General features: G+C 46.4%; 1 protein-coding gene across 12 annotated transcripts in view; it reads right to left on the bottom strand.

Annotated features, from left to right (window-relative positions):
* The window catches only part of NEDD4L (NEDD4 like E3 ubiquitin protein ligase), a 359045-nt gene that overhangs the window by 20984 nt on the left and 319500 nt on the right, over positions 1-18561 (bottom strand). For all 12 annotated transcript variants that reach the window (XM_050944652.1, XM_050944654.1, XM_050944655.1 and 9 more), the window contains 4 exons: positions 12265-12386; positions 9094-9164; positions 6132-6227; positions 1364-1437 (listed from right to left, as the gene is read on the bottom strand). In XM_050944652.1, the coding sequence (XP_050800609.1) occupies positions 1364-1437; positions 6132-6227; positions 9094-9164; positions 12265-12386 (363 nt within the window). The remainder of the gene's footprint in view (positions 1-1363; positions 1438-6131; positions 6228-9093; positions 9165-12264; positions 12387-18561) is intronic.

Raw genomic sequence — 18561 nt, 5'->3', positions numbered from 1 at the left:
GGGAGCTTGGCGGCACCGGACTCGACGGACCCGCCGGGCCCGGAGTCGACGGTGCCGGCGGCGCCGCGGCCGATACTGAGGCCGGGCGCTCCACTCGGGTGTGCCTGGCCGGAGTAGTGGACTTCGACGGCCTAGGCTCTGTCCCCGGTGCCGGAGAAGGTCGGTGCCGGGGAGTCTTCTCGGTGCCGGTGCGATCCGGTGCCGGCGCCGACATCACGGCCTGCGAAGCCGCCGGGTCAAGTGCCGCCTCCAGGAGGAGAGTCCGGAGCCTTTGATCCCTCTCCTTCTTAGTCCTTGGCTTAAAAGCCTTGCAGATGCGGCACTTGTCTGATCTATGCGATTCCCCCAGGCACTTCAGGCACGCGTCGTGGGGGTCGCTCGTGGGCATAGGCTTCTTGCAGGCCGCACACTGCTTGAAGCCCGGCGAACCAGGCATGAGCCCGGTGCCGGGTGCCGGGAAGGGCTAAGCCCCCGGCGAAAAACTATTTACAACTACTTAACACTTAACTACTACTATCTAACTAACAGTCTAATTAACAACTACAATAGAGATAACGATAGAAAAACAAGGAGAGCTAGGGACGTGGAGGACAGCTATGCCGCGCTCCACAGTTCCAACGACCGACACGGCGGTAAGAAGGAACTGAGGAGCGGGTGGGCCGGCAGGGATATATATTGGGCGCCATGGCGGCGCCACTCCAGGGGGCGACCTGCCGGCCCACTGGAGTTGCTAGGGTAAAAAGTTTCCGACGAACGTGCACGCGCGGCGCGCACACCTAACTGGAATGGATGTGAGCAATCACTCGAAGAAGAACAAAAAGTTATAAAATACTACATAAATAAAAAGAGTTTTGTTTATGCGTGCTTGTAATATAGATTAATTAGAGCTTTACTATTTGCTTATTAGCTGTATCTTAACTGGATAGGCTATCTAGTCTAATATCCATTTCCATCCACAGTAAATTTGACTTCAGATGATAGTGTTTAGATCTGGACTTCCTTTTGGTTTAGAATTTATACCCTAAAGTATAGTATTAATAATGGCAAAATCCAGAATAAATAGATACCCAGTCTTGAAAGTACCACCTGCCACAACATCAAGATGGCTTTTAATACATTCCATGCATTAGGGTGATTAATCTTGGTTGTACTTTTTACAGTGATTAAAAATGATAAAATTCAAACCAGCAAAACACTAATACTCAGACAAGCCATGTTAGTAAACAGGATTTTTCTACTTAATGATCAGTTGTCTGCAGAGTTTATGCTACACACTGTAATATCTTAGCAGGTTAAATTCCCGAAAGCAGGTTACTGTGGTTTGTTAGACTTTTAAATTAAACACAATAAAGTATATACATACTCAATATATTCCCTTTTGTTTTCATTTGTTACCATGATTTCTGACCCATTTGGCTTCAAATCAACTTGATATGTCTGTATTTTAAAAGACAAAAACAAAACATGGAATTATTTCAGGAAATATATCTTTAAGATCTACTATCTTTGAATAGTGTGTTGAAAGTTCATTAGAAGAGAGTTATTACATAAGTATCTGTTAAACTATTTTCTAATTCATAAGCTCTCTATAGTTTTCAATGTATGTTAAAAAGTAACTAACATTAAAATAGCTAATAGGGCTTTTATACTGAGCATCAAGATGTTTCATATTTAAAGCTGGCATCATTAGGACAGATTGCTGTATAGTCACTTTTGAGCTTGAATTATGCACTGTATTTCATGATTAAGTGAGGAGGCAGGGCTGCATTTTGTGTTTACTATTCAACTGGTAAAGAATTAAATTAACAATGCTCAATAGGGAAAAGAGAGTTTGTTGAGTCAAGAACTCAAGACTGACTGTGAAGCAATTTTTGGATTACCACCTCACAACACCTGGGACAGCAAGCTTGCTACGGTGGCTATCTTCCAGCAACACAAAGCTGCTACAGGGTCAACTTAACTGGCTGGGGTAGTATTTCTCCAGCATGGGCAAACCCCTGGGTAGTACAGGGAGTAGCGTCCAATGGCAAAGGAAAATAATGCTGGGGCCATGGCAGCTAGACATAAGACAGACATGGGTTGCTTTAACTTATGCTAGGATCTAGTCCAGTCTGTGGAGGAAACAGGACTGGGGGCTATAAAGATGGCACGTTTACCCTCTACACCTCCTGAACTGCCCACTACCACACCGGAGTCTGGGTCATTCTCCTTCCTTCTCCATTCACGAATGTTCCCTCTTCTCATGCAGAAAAGGGGATATCATTCGCTTCCATGGCTCCATCTCCCCTTCTTCAGATTCTGTATGGGGGGGGCGTAATTTCACATGACTGGGGTCGCTAGAAGGGTGAAATCTGACTGGTAGGTGACACACATCATTCCCTGTGGAGCTTAGGTGAGGAAACACAGCCCAGGCTGTATGCTCCATTTCAAAGGAGACTCCCATCTGACATGGTGCCACGGCCAGGGGTGCCCCTGGCATCTATGCAGATTCGAGGCGCTCACTACAAATGAAATCTCCTTTAGTGGTTGATTAGTACTGGAATTGTTTAGCAGGAGGGACACGATCAGAACACTAGGTCAGAGTATGAAGAATCATTTGGCTAATGAACATGTTACAGTTTTGGCAAAATGCTGAACAGCCATCTGAAGATCTAGACAAATATTTTGAAGAATTCTAAAAGTTAGCAGACAGCATAATAACCAGAGAAACTTTGATTTGAAAAAGGGCACCACCACAAAGCAGGCAGAGTTGTTAGAAGATTTTGTTAAGCACAAAAACCACAAGGACAGAATTCTAAAGAACATTTCTGATGATTATATAGTTCTGCTAGAAAGTGAGGTAACCTAGATGGGGGAAAAAGGAGCAAGACTGAAACCCATTTACTTTATGTTTGCCACTTACTCATTGGTAGGTCCTTTAAAACAAGAAATGCCAACATTTACAGTAAACTAAAATAGATGCAAACAACGATCTGAGGAAAATAAAATTGACAAGCAGGAGTTCAACAAAAATTACTCTGGATGATTACTGCATAAGCCAGAAAATGAGATCTTTTAATTAAAGAATGGAATGGCAGATTGAGCACAAGATGAGCTGTCAAACAACATATGCCCTTTAGCAGCAGCTGCAAAGGGAAAAAAAACAAAAAACAAACAAACAAAAACAGCATATTTGTCATGAAGGTGAATACAATGTCTTCATGCTAGTCTCTCCAGAATCCTGACCAACAATTGGGAACAGCCAAAGAAGTCCCTGAGAGAACCCTCTAAAGTATTAGTGCGAGTTCACGTTATGCTGGAACTGGACTAGGTATTTAGTCAGAATGTGTGACTACACCTACAGTGCAAACATAAGCTTCGATTCACTCCTGCAGTGCAGGATGTGCACTTGGTCTAGGATTCATTTTAAGGGAGACAAAGGATGAAAGGCACTGATTGACTTTAAGCTCGTATTCTGCTCCTGGCAATTTCTACTGTAAAATCCTGAAGTCTAGCTGCACTGGTGGAACCATGCAGTGAATCTAGCCCATGGTAGGTACAACCTTGTATTTCACTCTCAGCATTTTCATTTCAGAAGTCCCCAGTAACTGGGGACAATAATAATAAACTAAGTACCTAGTAAAATGATGCGGAGGGAAAAGCGAGATTTGATAAAAACTATCATCAGTATGGGACAGACATGCATAGCTGTGAGGCTCTGTATAATAACTGAAAGTCAGAGAAGACAACAAAGGAAAATCACAAATAAAAGAACAGCTTTAGTCTCCTGGTGAAAGGGGATAAAGATATTCAGATCTCAGCCACAAATAATGGCATCCAAGAAGAGGCAGTATTTTGTTGCTTGTTTCTTTCTCATCACCAGAAGCTACATCACATTTAGACAACGACAAACAATACCTCAGAGCCATTATGGGCTCTGAATGTAGCACAGGTCCTTCAATTTTCTGTATTGAAAGGAGGCTTCCCAGCACTTTACATATTGATAATAGACACCCCATGGATTTCCTGCCTTGTTACTAAGAACTATCAGAATCCTGCCCCCGTTGTTTAATAAAGGAGAAAGAACAGATGTTTGAAACTCTGTTATCGTTCTTCACTTCTTGCATATTTTTGGGCTATGTATGTAGAATAAAAACATCAGGGACAACAGCAAATTCAGGAAGCAAAGATGTCTCCCTCTCTGGCATACACAACTTCCTTAAGGATTTCATTCAGTCCCTTACACAAAGATTCTCCAGGATGCTAGTTCCTCAGAGCACTTCAGTGCAATACAGTGAAATCAACTTGGAGAATATTTGGGCTATTGTATCATCTAACACGTACGCTACCTTCTAAAGGCTTTTAATTTGCTGCAAGAGGAGCTGTACACATTTTGTCTTAGGTGTGAGTTTCATTCAGTCTGTGGCTGAGCTGTGATTCCTCATTCCCATAACAGGTCCCATACTCCCTTACCAAACACCTGCTTCCAATTATACCTTTTTGGGGATGCAAGAAGTATCCTTCCTTTTAAAATTCCTTATTTACCATTCCTAACCCCAGCCTACTGCAGTAAGACTGGAAATACTCCTGTACGTGCCACTGCTACCTGGGGGATCTCTCCACATTAATGTGGGGGATCTATCAGTCTCAAAGCTGAGAGGGAAAGTAGAAGACCAGAAGAAAGGGGAATGTTTTCAGTTCTACCATTGCAGAAAGGAGGTGACAAGAGGCAAATCAGGCAATGCCACCCCTCCACCACTCTCAAATGACATGGACAGAGCAAATCCCCTGGCTGGCCCCAGGAGAGGCACCTAAGAGAGATGGACTGCTGGCCAGATGGTGGGACTGGGGGTAGTCAGGTGAGGAAAAAGGTGGAGGGAGGAGAGAGAAAAAAATGGATGCCCAACCTGGCCTGTATCTCTCTTCCCCCACCACCCAGGAGTTGAGGAAGTTCCTGCCCTATGTGGCTCTCCCAGAGGCTATATGGGATGCAGGGTGTAGCTGGGAGGACCCTGGCCTGAGTTTCTCTCCAGCCATCTGCACCCCTCTGGGCAATGGGGGAGCTCTGGCCTTTGTGGTGATCCAAGGGGAAGGAGAGGAGGGAAGAGGCTGTGGGATGGCCATGGCTCTGTTCCCGGTTCCAGCCTTGGCTCCACTCCCGGTGCCAGCCTTGACCTCTGGCTGTGGCTTCGTTCTGTGCCCCAACCCCAGACTCTCCTGCAGCTGTGGCCCCAGCCTTGGCCCCGTTACCCCGTCCACACTCCCCCCCCAGCTCTGGGAGAGGGGAGAGTGTAACTGAAAAGTTTGGGGACCACTGCTTTAGAATATTTGTGGTGTTTAGTTACTCTGGCAAGCTGCCAGAGTTTTCCTGACAAATGTAAGTGAGAGACAGGAAATAGTGATTTTTAACAGTTTCTCAGCAAAGGCTTAACAGAATTTCATGGGACAAAGAAAAGGCACCTTGGTAGCCTCAGGGTGGGTCCCCCTGCGAATATCAAAGGCCTGCTGCAAACACAGGTGGTGCAAGAGCTTCCAACAAAAAATGTCACAAAAATCTTTTATAATGGAGAGTTTTCGGCAACGTAAAAATAGCATTTGCTACCAGCTTCCTCATTAATAAGTTAGTTGTTCTTGACCTAGTTCATTTTCAGTAGTGTCTATATAGTAAAAAAACAAACAAAAAAACAAACTCTATCTTCACTTGGCACCTTAACTGGCAGTCTGATCGCAGAGGCCAAAGTCTGCATCGGGCGTGAAGACACCTACTCTCTCATCCTAGAGGTGGTCCCCTCAAAAGCTGAGGAACTTTTCTAGCAGAGTGTTGGGGAAGCTTATGCACACCACTGCTTCCCATACTGTTTATAGTTCACCTCACTGAGAGGATTGCTATTTAGTGACCTGGCCACTGGGCCTGAACCAACTTACTTATGGAACTTTCCCATAGTCTTAGCTGACCCCTGGAGAAAGGAGTCTAGGATCTGAGCCCTGCATGGCAGTTGGCAGTACTGACCATTAACACTTGAAAGTTTCGATTAAGTTCCCAAACCACAAATACTGCCCAGCATTAGTGAATGTTTGGCAGTAACTGACAAGTAAAGAAGAAAGAAAGAAGTTTGAAATCTTTGTTTTCTTTTTCAGTAACCAATACATACCTGTCCAAAGTTTTCCTCATCTATGCAAAACATGAGATCCAGCTCTGTAGGGTCATTTTCCAGGATCCATTTCAAAGAGTTATAATATTCACTATCCTGTAGTAACAGAACAGGTTACAAGTAAACACTCTGTGAAAATGCATACATCATTGTTTACTTGCCATTACATGCTATATTCTATAAACATAAAAACCAATAATCTGAAATTAGAGCTCTAGAAATAATTAAAAAGGATTGCAATCTCTCACATTTCTTATCTGATTGTACAGTCTTCCTTTTCATTTTGGTACAGCTATAATAAAGTGGAAATCACATAGTTTGCATTATTAATTTACATGAGGGGTCGGCAACCTTTCAGAAGTGGTGTGCCGAGTCTTCATTTATTCACTCTAATTTAAGGTTTCACGTGCCAGTAATACATTTTAACATTTTTAGAAGGTCTCTTTCTATAAGTCTATAATATATAACTGAACTATTGTTGTATGTAAAGTAAATAAGGTTTTTTAAATGAAACTTCTTAAACATTTTAAATTAAATTAAAATGCAGAGCCTCCCGGACTGGTCGCCAGGACTCGAGCAGTGTGTGTGCCACTGAAAATCAGCTTGTGTGCTGCCTTCGGCGCACGTGCCATAGGTTGCCTTCCCCTGATTTACATTATTCTGAATACTACATTTTCTATGTTCACACTCATGACAGGGTTACTTATACAAAAATAAATCAAATTAAAATGGTCTCTAATAGCCCAGTAGTATCATTTCATTCCAAGGAAAAGTTGTTGCCAACTTATTAAGTTGCTTTATTGAGTTGAAAAAATCCACCAACTACTAGATTCCCACTATTTCCCTGGAGGGCTCATGTCTTCAACTTCTATTAGATTTACAATTAAAGAGTGAGCCAACGGAAGAGAAAAAACAAAACAAAACAAATAGTGAAAACGGCACCAGCAAAGGTGAAAAAAAATTAAGGTTTCCAAATACAAGCAGCAAAAAAAGTAAGCGAAAAGTTTAACAACTCAGAATCAGGTCAGAATAGAGTTTAGTCCTGGCTGGGCTGGTGGCAGGGGCGGACAGAATTTATTCTTCCCCTTCAAGGAGCATCTGGGGCTGGGTCAAGACCCACCCCCAGAAACCTCTGCACTTCTTCCCACAGCCTCCTGCCCCCAATTTCTCCTCAATTGTGGAGGAAGGAGTCACTGTATGGGGAGCTGCTCTCCCATCCGCCAACCCTCAGGGATCCAGACCCCCATTCCCAGATCCCCCCTGCTGAGCTGCACCCTCCTGCATCCAGAACCCCGCACACCAAGCCTCATCCCCTGCATCCGGACCCCCATCCCTGTACCCAGACCACTCCTCACCGAGCTCCCCGCACTCGAAGCCTTACCCCCGAGCCCCACCCCTCATGTGCCTAGACACCCTATGAAGCCCCCACACCCGGACCCCCATCCCACTGAACCCTAACCAGCTGCGCCCAGGCCTCTCACCCAGCACCTGGACCCCCACACCTCTACATACTGGGATCCTGCCAGGCTGCGCTTGCCTTTCCATACCTGGATTGGGGGCCAAGGCTGGGGGTTCATTTGAGATTCTGTCCCTCTCACTATCTTGGTACACTTGGTGTGGAGGGGCAGGGCCTGGGGTGTTTCTGGGACAGGCCCAGCCATTGTGCTTTGTCAGGGTCAGGCGCAGCCTCACCCGAGTCTGTGTTGGGGGAGGGCGCGGGGGGCTTGCAGAGTGATCTCCCACCTCTGCGGTCTGTGCTCCCCACAGCTATATTAGATCCTCCACACATTTGTTGACATTATGCAAAATTTTGCAGAATTTTTATTTTTTTGGCACAAAATTCCCTCAGTAATAACGTAAATCACAGACATAATTGTCCTGCTCTAGTCATCACTGGGGTTAGACCTCAGCTAGAGTATTGCGTCCAATTGCCGGTGCCCCTCTTTACGAAGGGTGTGGATAAACTGTCTAAAGCCCAGAAAAGAGCAACAAAAGTGATGAAAAGGCTTAGGAAACATGACCTATGAGGAAAGGACAATTGAAAAAAGACAACTGAGGAGAGACCTGATAATCTTCAAAAATGTTAGGAGGATGGTGACCAATTGCCCTCCATGTCTACTGAAGGTAGGTCAAGTAGTAGTGGGCTTAATCTGAAGCAAGCGAGATATAGATGTGATATTAGGAAAATCTTTCTAACCATAAGAGTAGTTAAGCTGTAGAAGAGGCTGCCAAAGAGGGCTGTGGAATCCCCATTACTGGAGGTTTTTCAGAACAAGTGGGACTAAAACCTGTTAGGGCTGGTCTAGGTTTATTTGATCTGGTCTCATCACAGGGGACCGGACTTGATGGCCTCTCAAGGTCCCTTCCAGCCATACTTTTCTGTGGTTCTATATTGCCTGCCCATTGTTCTGCTTAGTTTGGGAAGGAAAACGAAGAAGCAGAAAGTCTACAGCAAAATTAAGAAAACAAAAAATCACCTCAAGTTGTTTTTCTAATTGACCTATTTTCCCCCATAATTTTAATTGCATTACTCCTAAAATCACTATCTTGGCAGATAGTGCAAAAGTACCTCTACTACAAAAAAAGAAATGTTCCCCAAGTTCTCACTGCTCTAACTTGTTTGCCACCATGTCGTTTATTAGCAGTATTAGCTTTCATAAAATTTCACCAGAGAAGAAACTCATGTAACTGACAACACTTAGAAGTTATTTGCAGAGTTGTTGCAGCTGTTTTGGCCCCAGAATATGAGAGTGACAAGATGGCTGAGGTAATATCTTTTATTGGACCAGCTGGTGTTGGTGAAAGAGAGAGAACTTTTGAGCTCAAAGAGCCAGACTTGAAGAAGAGCTCTGTGGAGTGCAAAAGCTTATCTCTTTCACCAACAGAAGTTGATTCAATAACAGATATTTCCTTACTCACCTTGCCTCTCTTAACACTAATAATTTTTTAAGTGTTCACTTACCACTGACTCCATGTCTTTCAGCGTTATTTGTTTCCCCAGCATCATCTTATAAAAAGGCCTGATGAAGAAGCCTAAAAAAAACCAAACCAACCAACCAAACAAAAAAACACCAAGAGGCACAAGTAAATAGATTTAATTTTAAACTGCACTTTTTTGTTCTGCTACCGATCGGAGACAAAAAGGGCTGACTAAGCAAATATAACACTGCTAAAACCAACACTCTTTCACACCTTTCAATGTCCCAAGGAAAGAATACAGAGAGAATTAGAAAAGAAAAATATATCACATTGATATCAGATTAGTAAGTGTAAAACAAAAAATTATAATCAGCAGTCATTGTAGTGTAATATATTCAAGTAGTAATAGTACCAGCATAGGGCATTTCTTGGGGATTAACAATCTGCTAAGAGAGATGACATCCTGAAGTGAAGCCAAGGGGCCATTCATTGACTACAGCTACTCGTTACAACAGTCCTTAGGAAGTGTCCTTTGTTACTGTTGTCATTAAAACTGGTCACTATCCCCTGCCTTCCACACACAATCCACCTAGCATCCACATTCACTGTCATTCTTACACAGAGTCCTTGGGAGAAAATGAGTAGAAATAGTACTAGTACTCCAGCCACAGCAGCTGCACAGAAAACCCATCTTTCATAAGAACATAAGAACGGCCATATCGGGTCAGACCAAAGGTCCATCTAGCCCAGTATCTGTCTACCGACAGTGGCCAATGCCAGGTGCCCCAGAGGGAGTGAACCTAACAGGCAATGATCAAGTGATCACTCTCCTGCCATCCATCTCTATCCTCTGACAAACAGAGGCTAGGGACACCATTCTTTACCCATCCTGGCTAATAGCCATTAATGGACTTAACCACCATGAATTTATCCAGTTCTCTTTTTAACACTGTTATAGTCCAAGCTTCACAACCTCCTCAGGTAAGGAATTCCACAAGTTGACTGTGCGCTGCGTGAAGAAGAACTTCCTTTTATTTGTTTAAAACCTGCTGCCTATTAATTTCATTTGGTGACCCCTAGTTCTTTTATTATGGGAATAAGTAAATAACTTTTCCTTATCCACTTTCTCAACATCACTCATGATTTTATATACCTCTATCATATTCCCCCTTAGTTTCCTCTTTTCCAAGCTGAAGAGTCTTAGGCTCTTTAATCTTTCCTCATATGGGACCCTCTCCAAACTCCTAATCATTTTAGTTGCCCTTTTCTGAACCTTTTCTAGTGCTAGAATATCTTTTTTGAGGTGAGGAGACCACATCTGTACACAGTATTCAAGATGTGGGCGTACCATGGATTTATATAAGGGAAATAATATATTCTCAGTCTTATTCTCTATCCCCATTTTAATGATTCCTAACATCCTGTTTGCTTTTTTGACCATCTCTGCATACTGCGTGGACATCTTCAGAGAACTATCCACGATGACTCCAAGATCTTTTTCCTGACTCATTGTAGCTAAACTAGCCCCCATCATATTGTATGTATAGTTGGGGTTATTTTTTCCAATGTGCATTACTTTACATTTATCCACATTAAATTTCATTTGAAATTTTGTTGCCCAATCACTTAGTTTTGTGAGATCTTTCTGAAATTCTTCACAATCTGCTTTGGTCTTAACTATCTTGAGTAGTTTAGTATCATCTGCAAACTTTGCCACCTCACTGTTTACCCCTTTCTCCAGATCATTTATGAATAAATTGAATAGGATTGGTCCTAGGACTGACCCTTGGGGAACAACACTAGTTACCCCTCTCCATTCTGAGAATTTACCATTAATTCCTACCCTTTGTTCTCTGTCTTTTAACCAGTTCTCAATCAATGAAAGGACCTTCCCTTTTATCCCATGACAGCTTAATTTATGTAACAGCCTTTGGTGAGGGACCTTGTCAAAGGCTTTCTGGAAATGTAAGTACACTACGTCCACTGGATCCCCCTTGTCCACATGTTTGTTGACCCCTTCAAAGAACTCTTAACAGATTAGTAAGACAAGATTTCCCTTTACAGAAACCATGTTTACTACTGCTCAACAGTTTATGTTTTTCTATGTGTCTGACAATTTTATTCTTAACTATTGTTTCGACTAATTTGCCCAGTACCAACGTTAGACTTAGCGGTCTGTAATTGCCGGGATCACCTCTAGAGCCCTTTTTAAATATTGGTGTTACATTAGCTAACTTCCAGTCATTGGGTACCAAAGCTTATTTAAAGGACAGGTTACAAACCTTAGTTAATAGTTCTGCAACTTCACATTTGAGTTCTTTCAGAACTCTTGAGTGAATGCCATCGGGTCCCGGTGACTTGTTAATGTTGATTTTAATCAATTAATTCCAAAACCTCAGTATTATAGATTGCCTCAGGGCTATAATGTAGCTTGAAGCAATTCCAATTATTAATTTGTTAAAGGATAAAATCATCCAGGCAGTGGAGGAAAGAGTGTGTAACCTCCACTATTCTGCTCTACCCACCATAGGTCAAGGCATAGAATAGATCTGTTCAGGTTTAAAATAGTGTCATATCACTTTAGCTTGCCAATGGCAAAGAAATTCCCCTCTGTTAATGCAGATACAATTGCGCTTAAGTTAACACAACTTTCTCATCTTTTCTGTAAGCACAAAAGGACCAGTTCTCCACTCCATAGCAACAGATTTATGGCAGTGTACCTACCAATGGAGCTACAATGTGAAAGAGATGTAAAAGTCTGGAGAATTTAGGTCCAAGGTTGAGCTCCCAATTGACAAGGTGCCATTCTGCTCTGCAAAGGGACTATAAAAATGACATTGTGAGGTTGCATGGTTTATTGTGCCTTAGGGACTCCAGATAAAATGGACTCCGTTTAGAAAGAGTCATCTTTGTAACTGAATGCTTATTTCAGAATCCCAAGGTTAACCTGGAATATCTCTCTCTCTCACACCACACCAGTAATAAAGATTCTACAGATCAAATTATATCCTCACTGACACTTATGCAACCTCACTGCCTTCAGCTGTGGCTGATTTAAACATAGGAAGCAATTCTTAGGTGATGCACAAACAGGAACAGAATGCAGCTCACTCTCCTTTAGCAACACTGGCTCTGCAAGGGCTCACAGGAGTAAAAGTCAGTAAAAATTACATATGCCATAACAACATTTATTATTATTATTATTTAAACTCACCATCTAATAGTTTCCCATGAAACACTGCCAGGCCAGCAACTCGTCCAATAAATGTGAAATAGGACAGATGATCTTCATTACAAAGACCTGAATTGGGATTAATCTGAAGGGTATAGTTGTCCCTTTTTTGGGGGGGGGGGAAGGGGGAGGAGGAGAGAGAGAAAAAACCTGTTTAAATAATCAAGTAGTTGACATCAGATACATTAATAAGTAATCTGACTCTGGGTCATCTATTTTCTTCTGCAATCAAGTAGCTCAGTATTTTAATTTGTGTGCCTTAGATGCTGTAATTTTTGGATTGCTAACCGGGGTGAGGGAGTCAAAACTGTATTGTTAGGAATGTAAGAATCACCAAAGCAGACATGACTGATATTGCCAGGTGTGTGGTACCTGTCTCCAGGTATGGCCAGTGCAGGATAGGTGAGAAAGGCATTACACCCTATTCTCCACCATGCACCACTTTACCACAGGAAAAATGTTATTTTTATTAAATATTTAATACCTCTATAGCCTTCACTAGATGATCAAACTGAGACATGTGCAAACACAGAAATGAACATAGTCCGTGTTCTGAAGACTGGGTGATCAGCTCATGCCACGAAACACAAGGATTGCGGCTGCCGTAATTTTACCATTCCTGTCGCTTAACCTAACAGCCGATACTATTCTTATTCATATAAATGTCTAATTTTTTAAAAAAAAACTTAACAGAGACGGGCCATTGCTCACCAAAGCAAGCTCTAGAAGAAGGGGCAATATTCTTTCACCCAGTTTGTATGCTGGGGGAAAAGAAGGGCACAAGGACAAACAAGAGGAGAGCTGTAAAATGATGAAGCATGAACAGAAAATAATAGATTGCTACAATAAACCCAATGATCACATGACCTTTGCCATGTGGCTGTTCACAATGTGAGTCCTGAACTCTCTGGCTGACAAAAGTAAAAAATATTACACCAGATCCTTGGGGAAGACAAGGTGAAAGCCTGGCTCTATTGAAGTTAATGGCAAAAGTTCCATTGATTTCAACAGAAGCACTTTCACCCAGAGAGCACTTAATATGACTATCTCTAGGCATGTCCTCTTGCAGGCATATTGAACAGCACTAAGGGTATGTCTACACCGCAATGTAAGCCCATGATTAAGCCTGGGCTCAAGCCTAACCCCCTTTGTGTCTACACTACTATTACTCTAACCCAGGGTGTGAACCCAGGGCCCCAGGACCCTGTTTCTGAGCTCTATTGCTTTGCAGTGTAGATGCAGACCCACTTGACTTGGGTCCCAGCAGTCAGCTGGAAGTATCTCAGTTCCATGAGACAATTTCGTTAGTCTTCTTTCTGAACAATCTGAAATCCGCACTATTGAAAACAGATGCCAACCCCCTTTGCAAACGACACCAGCTCTTCTGATCACCGATCTGCAAGCACATTATCAGAGAACCTCCCGGTTTTGCAAATCGATCAAGCCTTTTGCAAAGCAAGCTGCTTCCTGCATGTTGAGCAGTAAAGATTTCCCACAATGCACCAAAGTTCTAGGGCTATAGCAGCCACATTGTGGGGGAAGAACAGTAGGTTCTTCTTAGAGTGCTTGCTCATAACCATTCCAATTAGGTATGCGCGCGCCGCGTGCACGTTCGTCGGAGACTTTTTACCCTAGCAACACTCGGTGGGCCGGCAGGTCACCCCCTGGAGTGGCGCCGGTATGGCGCCTGATATATACCCCTGCTGACCCATCCGCTCCTCAGTTCCTTCTTACCGCCTGTGTCGGTCGTTGGAACTGTGGAGCACGGTTTAGCTGTTCTCCACCTCCCTAGCGATTCACTCTCTTGTATAGTATTCTGTATATAGTTCTTTTATTGTAGTTCTAGTTAGTATTTAAAGTTAGTTTTTTATAGTTCTGTATATAGTTAAAGAGGATTGGGGTTTGCCCCTTCTCCTCCCCCGGTATCAGGGCCCATGCCCGGTTCTCCGGGTTTCAAGCCTTGTGCGGCCTGTCATCGGCCGATGCCCACAGGAGATCCACACGACTTCTATCTGAGGTGCCTAGGCGAATCCCACCTTGCGGACAAGTGCCAGATCTGCAAGGCGTTTAAGCCCCGGACAAAGAGAGAACGGGACATTCACTTAAAACAGCTTTTGATGGAGGCAGCTTTGACTCCCACATCATTGACACCGACTCCGGCACCGGGACCAAGCGTCTCTTCCGCACCGGACCGCCCGACACCGACAAGGGCTTCGCTCCCCCATCCTTCAACACTCCAGCCGGCACCGCTCCTTCTCCCCGAGGAGCAAGAAGCACAAGGCTCCTGCGGCAACTACAACTACGCCACAGTCGGAGCGTACTTCCAAGACGGACCGCCCGGCACCGTCATCTGCCGCGGCACCGATTGTCTCCGCACCGTCGATTCCAGCTTCTCAGGAGCCGTTGAGTCCGGCGCCTCCCAGCTCCCCAGCACGCACTGTGGTTGAGCTCGTCGCGCCCTCCACGCCGGAGACCTTCTCCGTGGCACGCGACCTTATCGCTCTGACAGAGTTCGAATTGCCCCAACCCCCGGCACCGCTGGTGCGGGTTATTCAGTCGCTGGGAAGCCCACCGTGATGCGGCCACATTCACCGGGCACCACTGAACACCGTCGGTCCCGCTCCAGATCTCGAGATCACTCTCGGCCTCGTCATCGCTCAAGATCCCGGCGCCACTTGCAGTCCCGGTACCGTTCTCCACGGCGCCGGTCGTACTCGCGGCACCGCTCGAGACCCCAGTCGCCGTCGTCGTACTCTCGGCACGGTCCAGATCGCGGCACCGACGTACTTACCGCAGTCGATCCCGGCACGACGACATAAGGCACCGGTCGACCTCTCGGCACCGAGCTGGTAGCAGGTCCCGGTCCCGATCCAGATACCGCCACAGCTCCCAGTACCGCTCACCGGCATCGCGCAGAGGCGAGCTCTATGGGCACAGAGACCTGGCCCAGTCAACATCAGCTCCTCCATGGCCATTGCGTCACCCGTCCACCTCCTCACACGCGGACAGCACCTCCTATGGGGGTTCAGATGCACAGGCCCACCTGGACCATGGACCACCTCAATGGTCCTTTTGGATGCCTTGGGCCTATCACTAAGCCCAGGGCGAGCCAATGGGCCCAGTACGCTCCAGCCATTCGGAGCACTGTGCACCAGAGGCCACAGTCATCTGGCCTCCCCCCTCGGGTACGGAGGAAGACCCTGTGCATCCCCTTGCGCAGCAGGATGTTCCAGAAACGGAGGTCCCCCAGGACGAGGCTTCAGTACAAGAACCACTCATCCCTGGGTTGTCTTCCTCCTCTTCCCCAGATGAGGCGGTAGCGGGAACATCATCATCGGGGCCCCCGCCGATTGATCTTCGAGCGCATCAGAACCTTCTGCGGCGTGTTGCCCAAAATATAAATCTTCCTGTTGAGGAAGTTCCTGAAGTGGAAGAACCGGTGGTCAGCATACTATCGGCGGAAGCACCGACCAGGGTAGCCCTCCCCTTCATCAAATCGATCCAAGCCAAGGCAGATACCATCTGGCAGTCCCCGGCTTCCATTCCACCCACAGCCAGGGGAGTGGAACGAAAATACATGGTGCCGTCCAAGGGGTATGAGTACCTCTACGTGCACCCCGCCCCCTGCTCGTTGGTGGTGCAATCAGTCAATGAACAGGAGCGCTGCGGCCAGCAAGCTCCCGCGCCAAAAGCTAGAGAGGCCAGACGCATGGATTTGCTGGGCCGAAAAATTTACTCTGCGGGAGGCCTTCAGCTCCGTGTGGCGAACCAGCAGGCCCTCTTAAGCTGATACAGCTACAACACCTGGGAGGCTGTCAGCAAGTTTACTGAATTACTTCCCCAGGACTCATGTCAGGAGTTTTCAGCTCTCCTAGAAGAGGGGAAGCAAGTGGCCAGGACCACACTGCAAGCATCATTAGATGTGGCCGATTCGGCAACCAGAACGCTTGCATCTGGTGTAGCCATGCGTCGCATATTGTGGTTACAAGTGTTCGGCCTACCGCCTGAGTTACAATATACCATCCAAGACCTGCCATTCGACAGGCAGGGTCTTTTCTCGCAAAAGACAGATCTCAGACTTCAGAGTCTGAAGGACAACCGAGTTATCATGCGTTCACTGGGAATGCACACACCCCAGACTCAGAGACGGTCCTTCTGCCCACAACCCCAGCGCCCTTACCCCCCGCCTCGACCAAGACAGGATCTTGCCCAGCGACGAGGCCGCACGAACCGCAGACGTCAGTCTGGGCCTCAAGGGGGTAACAATTCCGGTTCTGCAAAACCACCGCAGGGACCTAAAGCAAACTTTTGAAGGTGCACCCGAGAGCAGTATACCAATCCCCTCCATGGATCCTCTTCATTTTTTCAACTGCCTCTACTCGTTCCTTCCGGCGTGGTCCCAGCTGACCTCGGATCGTTGAGTCCTACGCACGGTGGAGTTTGGATACCATCTTCAGTTTATTTCTCCACTCCCCTCCCACCCTCCCTCCTCGTCCCTTTTCAGGGACCCTTCTCACGAGCAACTCATCATCCAGGAGGTTTGCAAGCTCCTCTTGATCAGAGCTATAGAGGAGGTGCCAGAGGAGTTAAGGGGCAAAGGATTTTATTCCCGGTATTTCTTAATCCTCAAGTCAAAAGGGGGCCTCCGGCCCATCCTGGACCTGCGAGGACTGAACAAATTAATCAAAAAGTTCAAGTTCCACATGGTATCCTTAGGAACCATCATTCCTTCCCTGGATCCCGGAGATTGGTATGCCGCTCTCGACATGAAGGACGCATATTTCCACATTGCAATTTATCCTCCGCACAGGAGGTATCTGCGCTTTGTGGTAAATCAGGGTCACTACCAGTTTACTGTCCTTCCCTTTGGTCTCTCCTCGGCCCCTCGGGTCTTCACCAAGTGTATGGCGGTCGTTGCTGCTTCCCTACGCCGTCGTCAAATACACGTCTTCCCTCACCTCGACGACTGGCTTATCCGAGGTACTTCGGAGGCGCAGGTGGTCGGCCACGTCACCATCATCAGGGAACTGTTTGTGAGTCTAGGCTTGACCATCAGCTTAGACAAGTCCACTCTGGTGCCTACGCAGAAGATAGAGTTTATTGGGGCAATGCTGGACTCCAACCTTGCAACAGCCAGTTTACCCCTGCACCGGTTCCAAGCCATAGTCTCCCTGGTCAAAAGTCTGCAAACCTTCCCGATCACCTCTGCTCGTACTTGCCTCGCTCTCCTGGGGCACATGGCGGCATGCACTTTCGTCACGAGGCATGCAAGACTACGCATGCGCCCTCTGCAAACCTGGCTCGCAACGCTCTAACAGCCAGGCAGGGACGCCATAGACACAATCCTGACGATTCCGCTGGATGTTCTAGGCTCCCTCGACTGGTGGACGACATCATCCCAAGTGTGTGCGGGCCTGCCGTTTCACACCCCCCCAGCCCTCCATGTCCCTGACAATGGACGCATCTTCGCTAGGCTGGGGTGCCCACCTAGGGCCCCTGCGCACCCAAGGCCTCTGGTCATCACGAGAACTGACGCTCCACATCAATGTGCAGGAGCTGTGAGCAGTTCGATTGGCATGCCAAGCATTTCAGCGCCATTTACACGGCCGTTGTGTTGCGGTGTTCATGGACAACACAATGGTCATGTATTATATCAACAAGCAGGGCGGGACCCGGTCCTCCCCGCTGTGTCAGGAAGCAATACACCTGTGGGACTTTTGTATAGCCCACTCCATACATCTAGTGGCCTCCTTTCTCCCGGGAGTACAGAACACCCTCACGGATCACCTGAGCAGATCTTTTCTATCCCACGAATGGTCCATCCGTCCGGACGTCCTTTATTCGATTTTCCGGAGGTGGGGATTTCCCCACATAGACCTGTTTGCTTCCAGGATGAACAGGAAATGCCAGGTGTTCTGCTCTCTACAGGGTCGCTCCCCGGGCTCCCTGTCGGAGGCGTTCCTGATCCCGTGGACGGGCCGTCTCTGTTACGCCTTTCCACCCTCCCCTCTCATCCACCGAGTCCTGCTCAGACTCCGAAGAGACAGAGCTCGCCTCATCCTGATCGCTCCGGCTTGGCCGAGGCAACCCTGGTACACCATGCTGCTCGACCTGTCCCTGGCAGACCCAATTCCCCTGCCTTTTTGGCCGGATCTGATCACACAAGACTTCGGCAGGATGCACCATCCGGACCTGCAGTCCCTCCATCTGACGCATGGCTCCTGTCTGGTTAAACCAGTTGGAGTTGCGCTGTTCCGCCGCAGTACAGCAGGTGTTGCT

The sequence above is a fragment of the Gopherus flavomarginatus genome, chromosome 3 (assembly GCF_025201925.1).
Source record: "Gopherus flavomarginatus isolate rGopFla2 chromosome 3, rGopFla2.mat.asm, whole genome shotgun sequence".
Taxonomy (NCBI): domain Eukaryota; kingdom Metazoa; phylum Chordata; order Testudines; family Testudinidae; genus Gopherus; species Gopherus flavomarginatus.
This window is presented reverse-complemented; position numbering and strand designations above follow the sequence as displayed.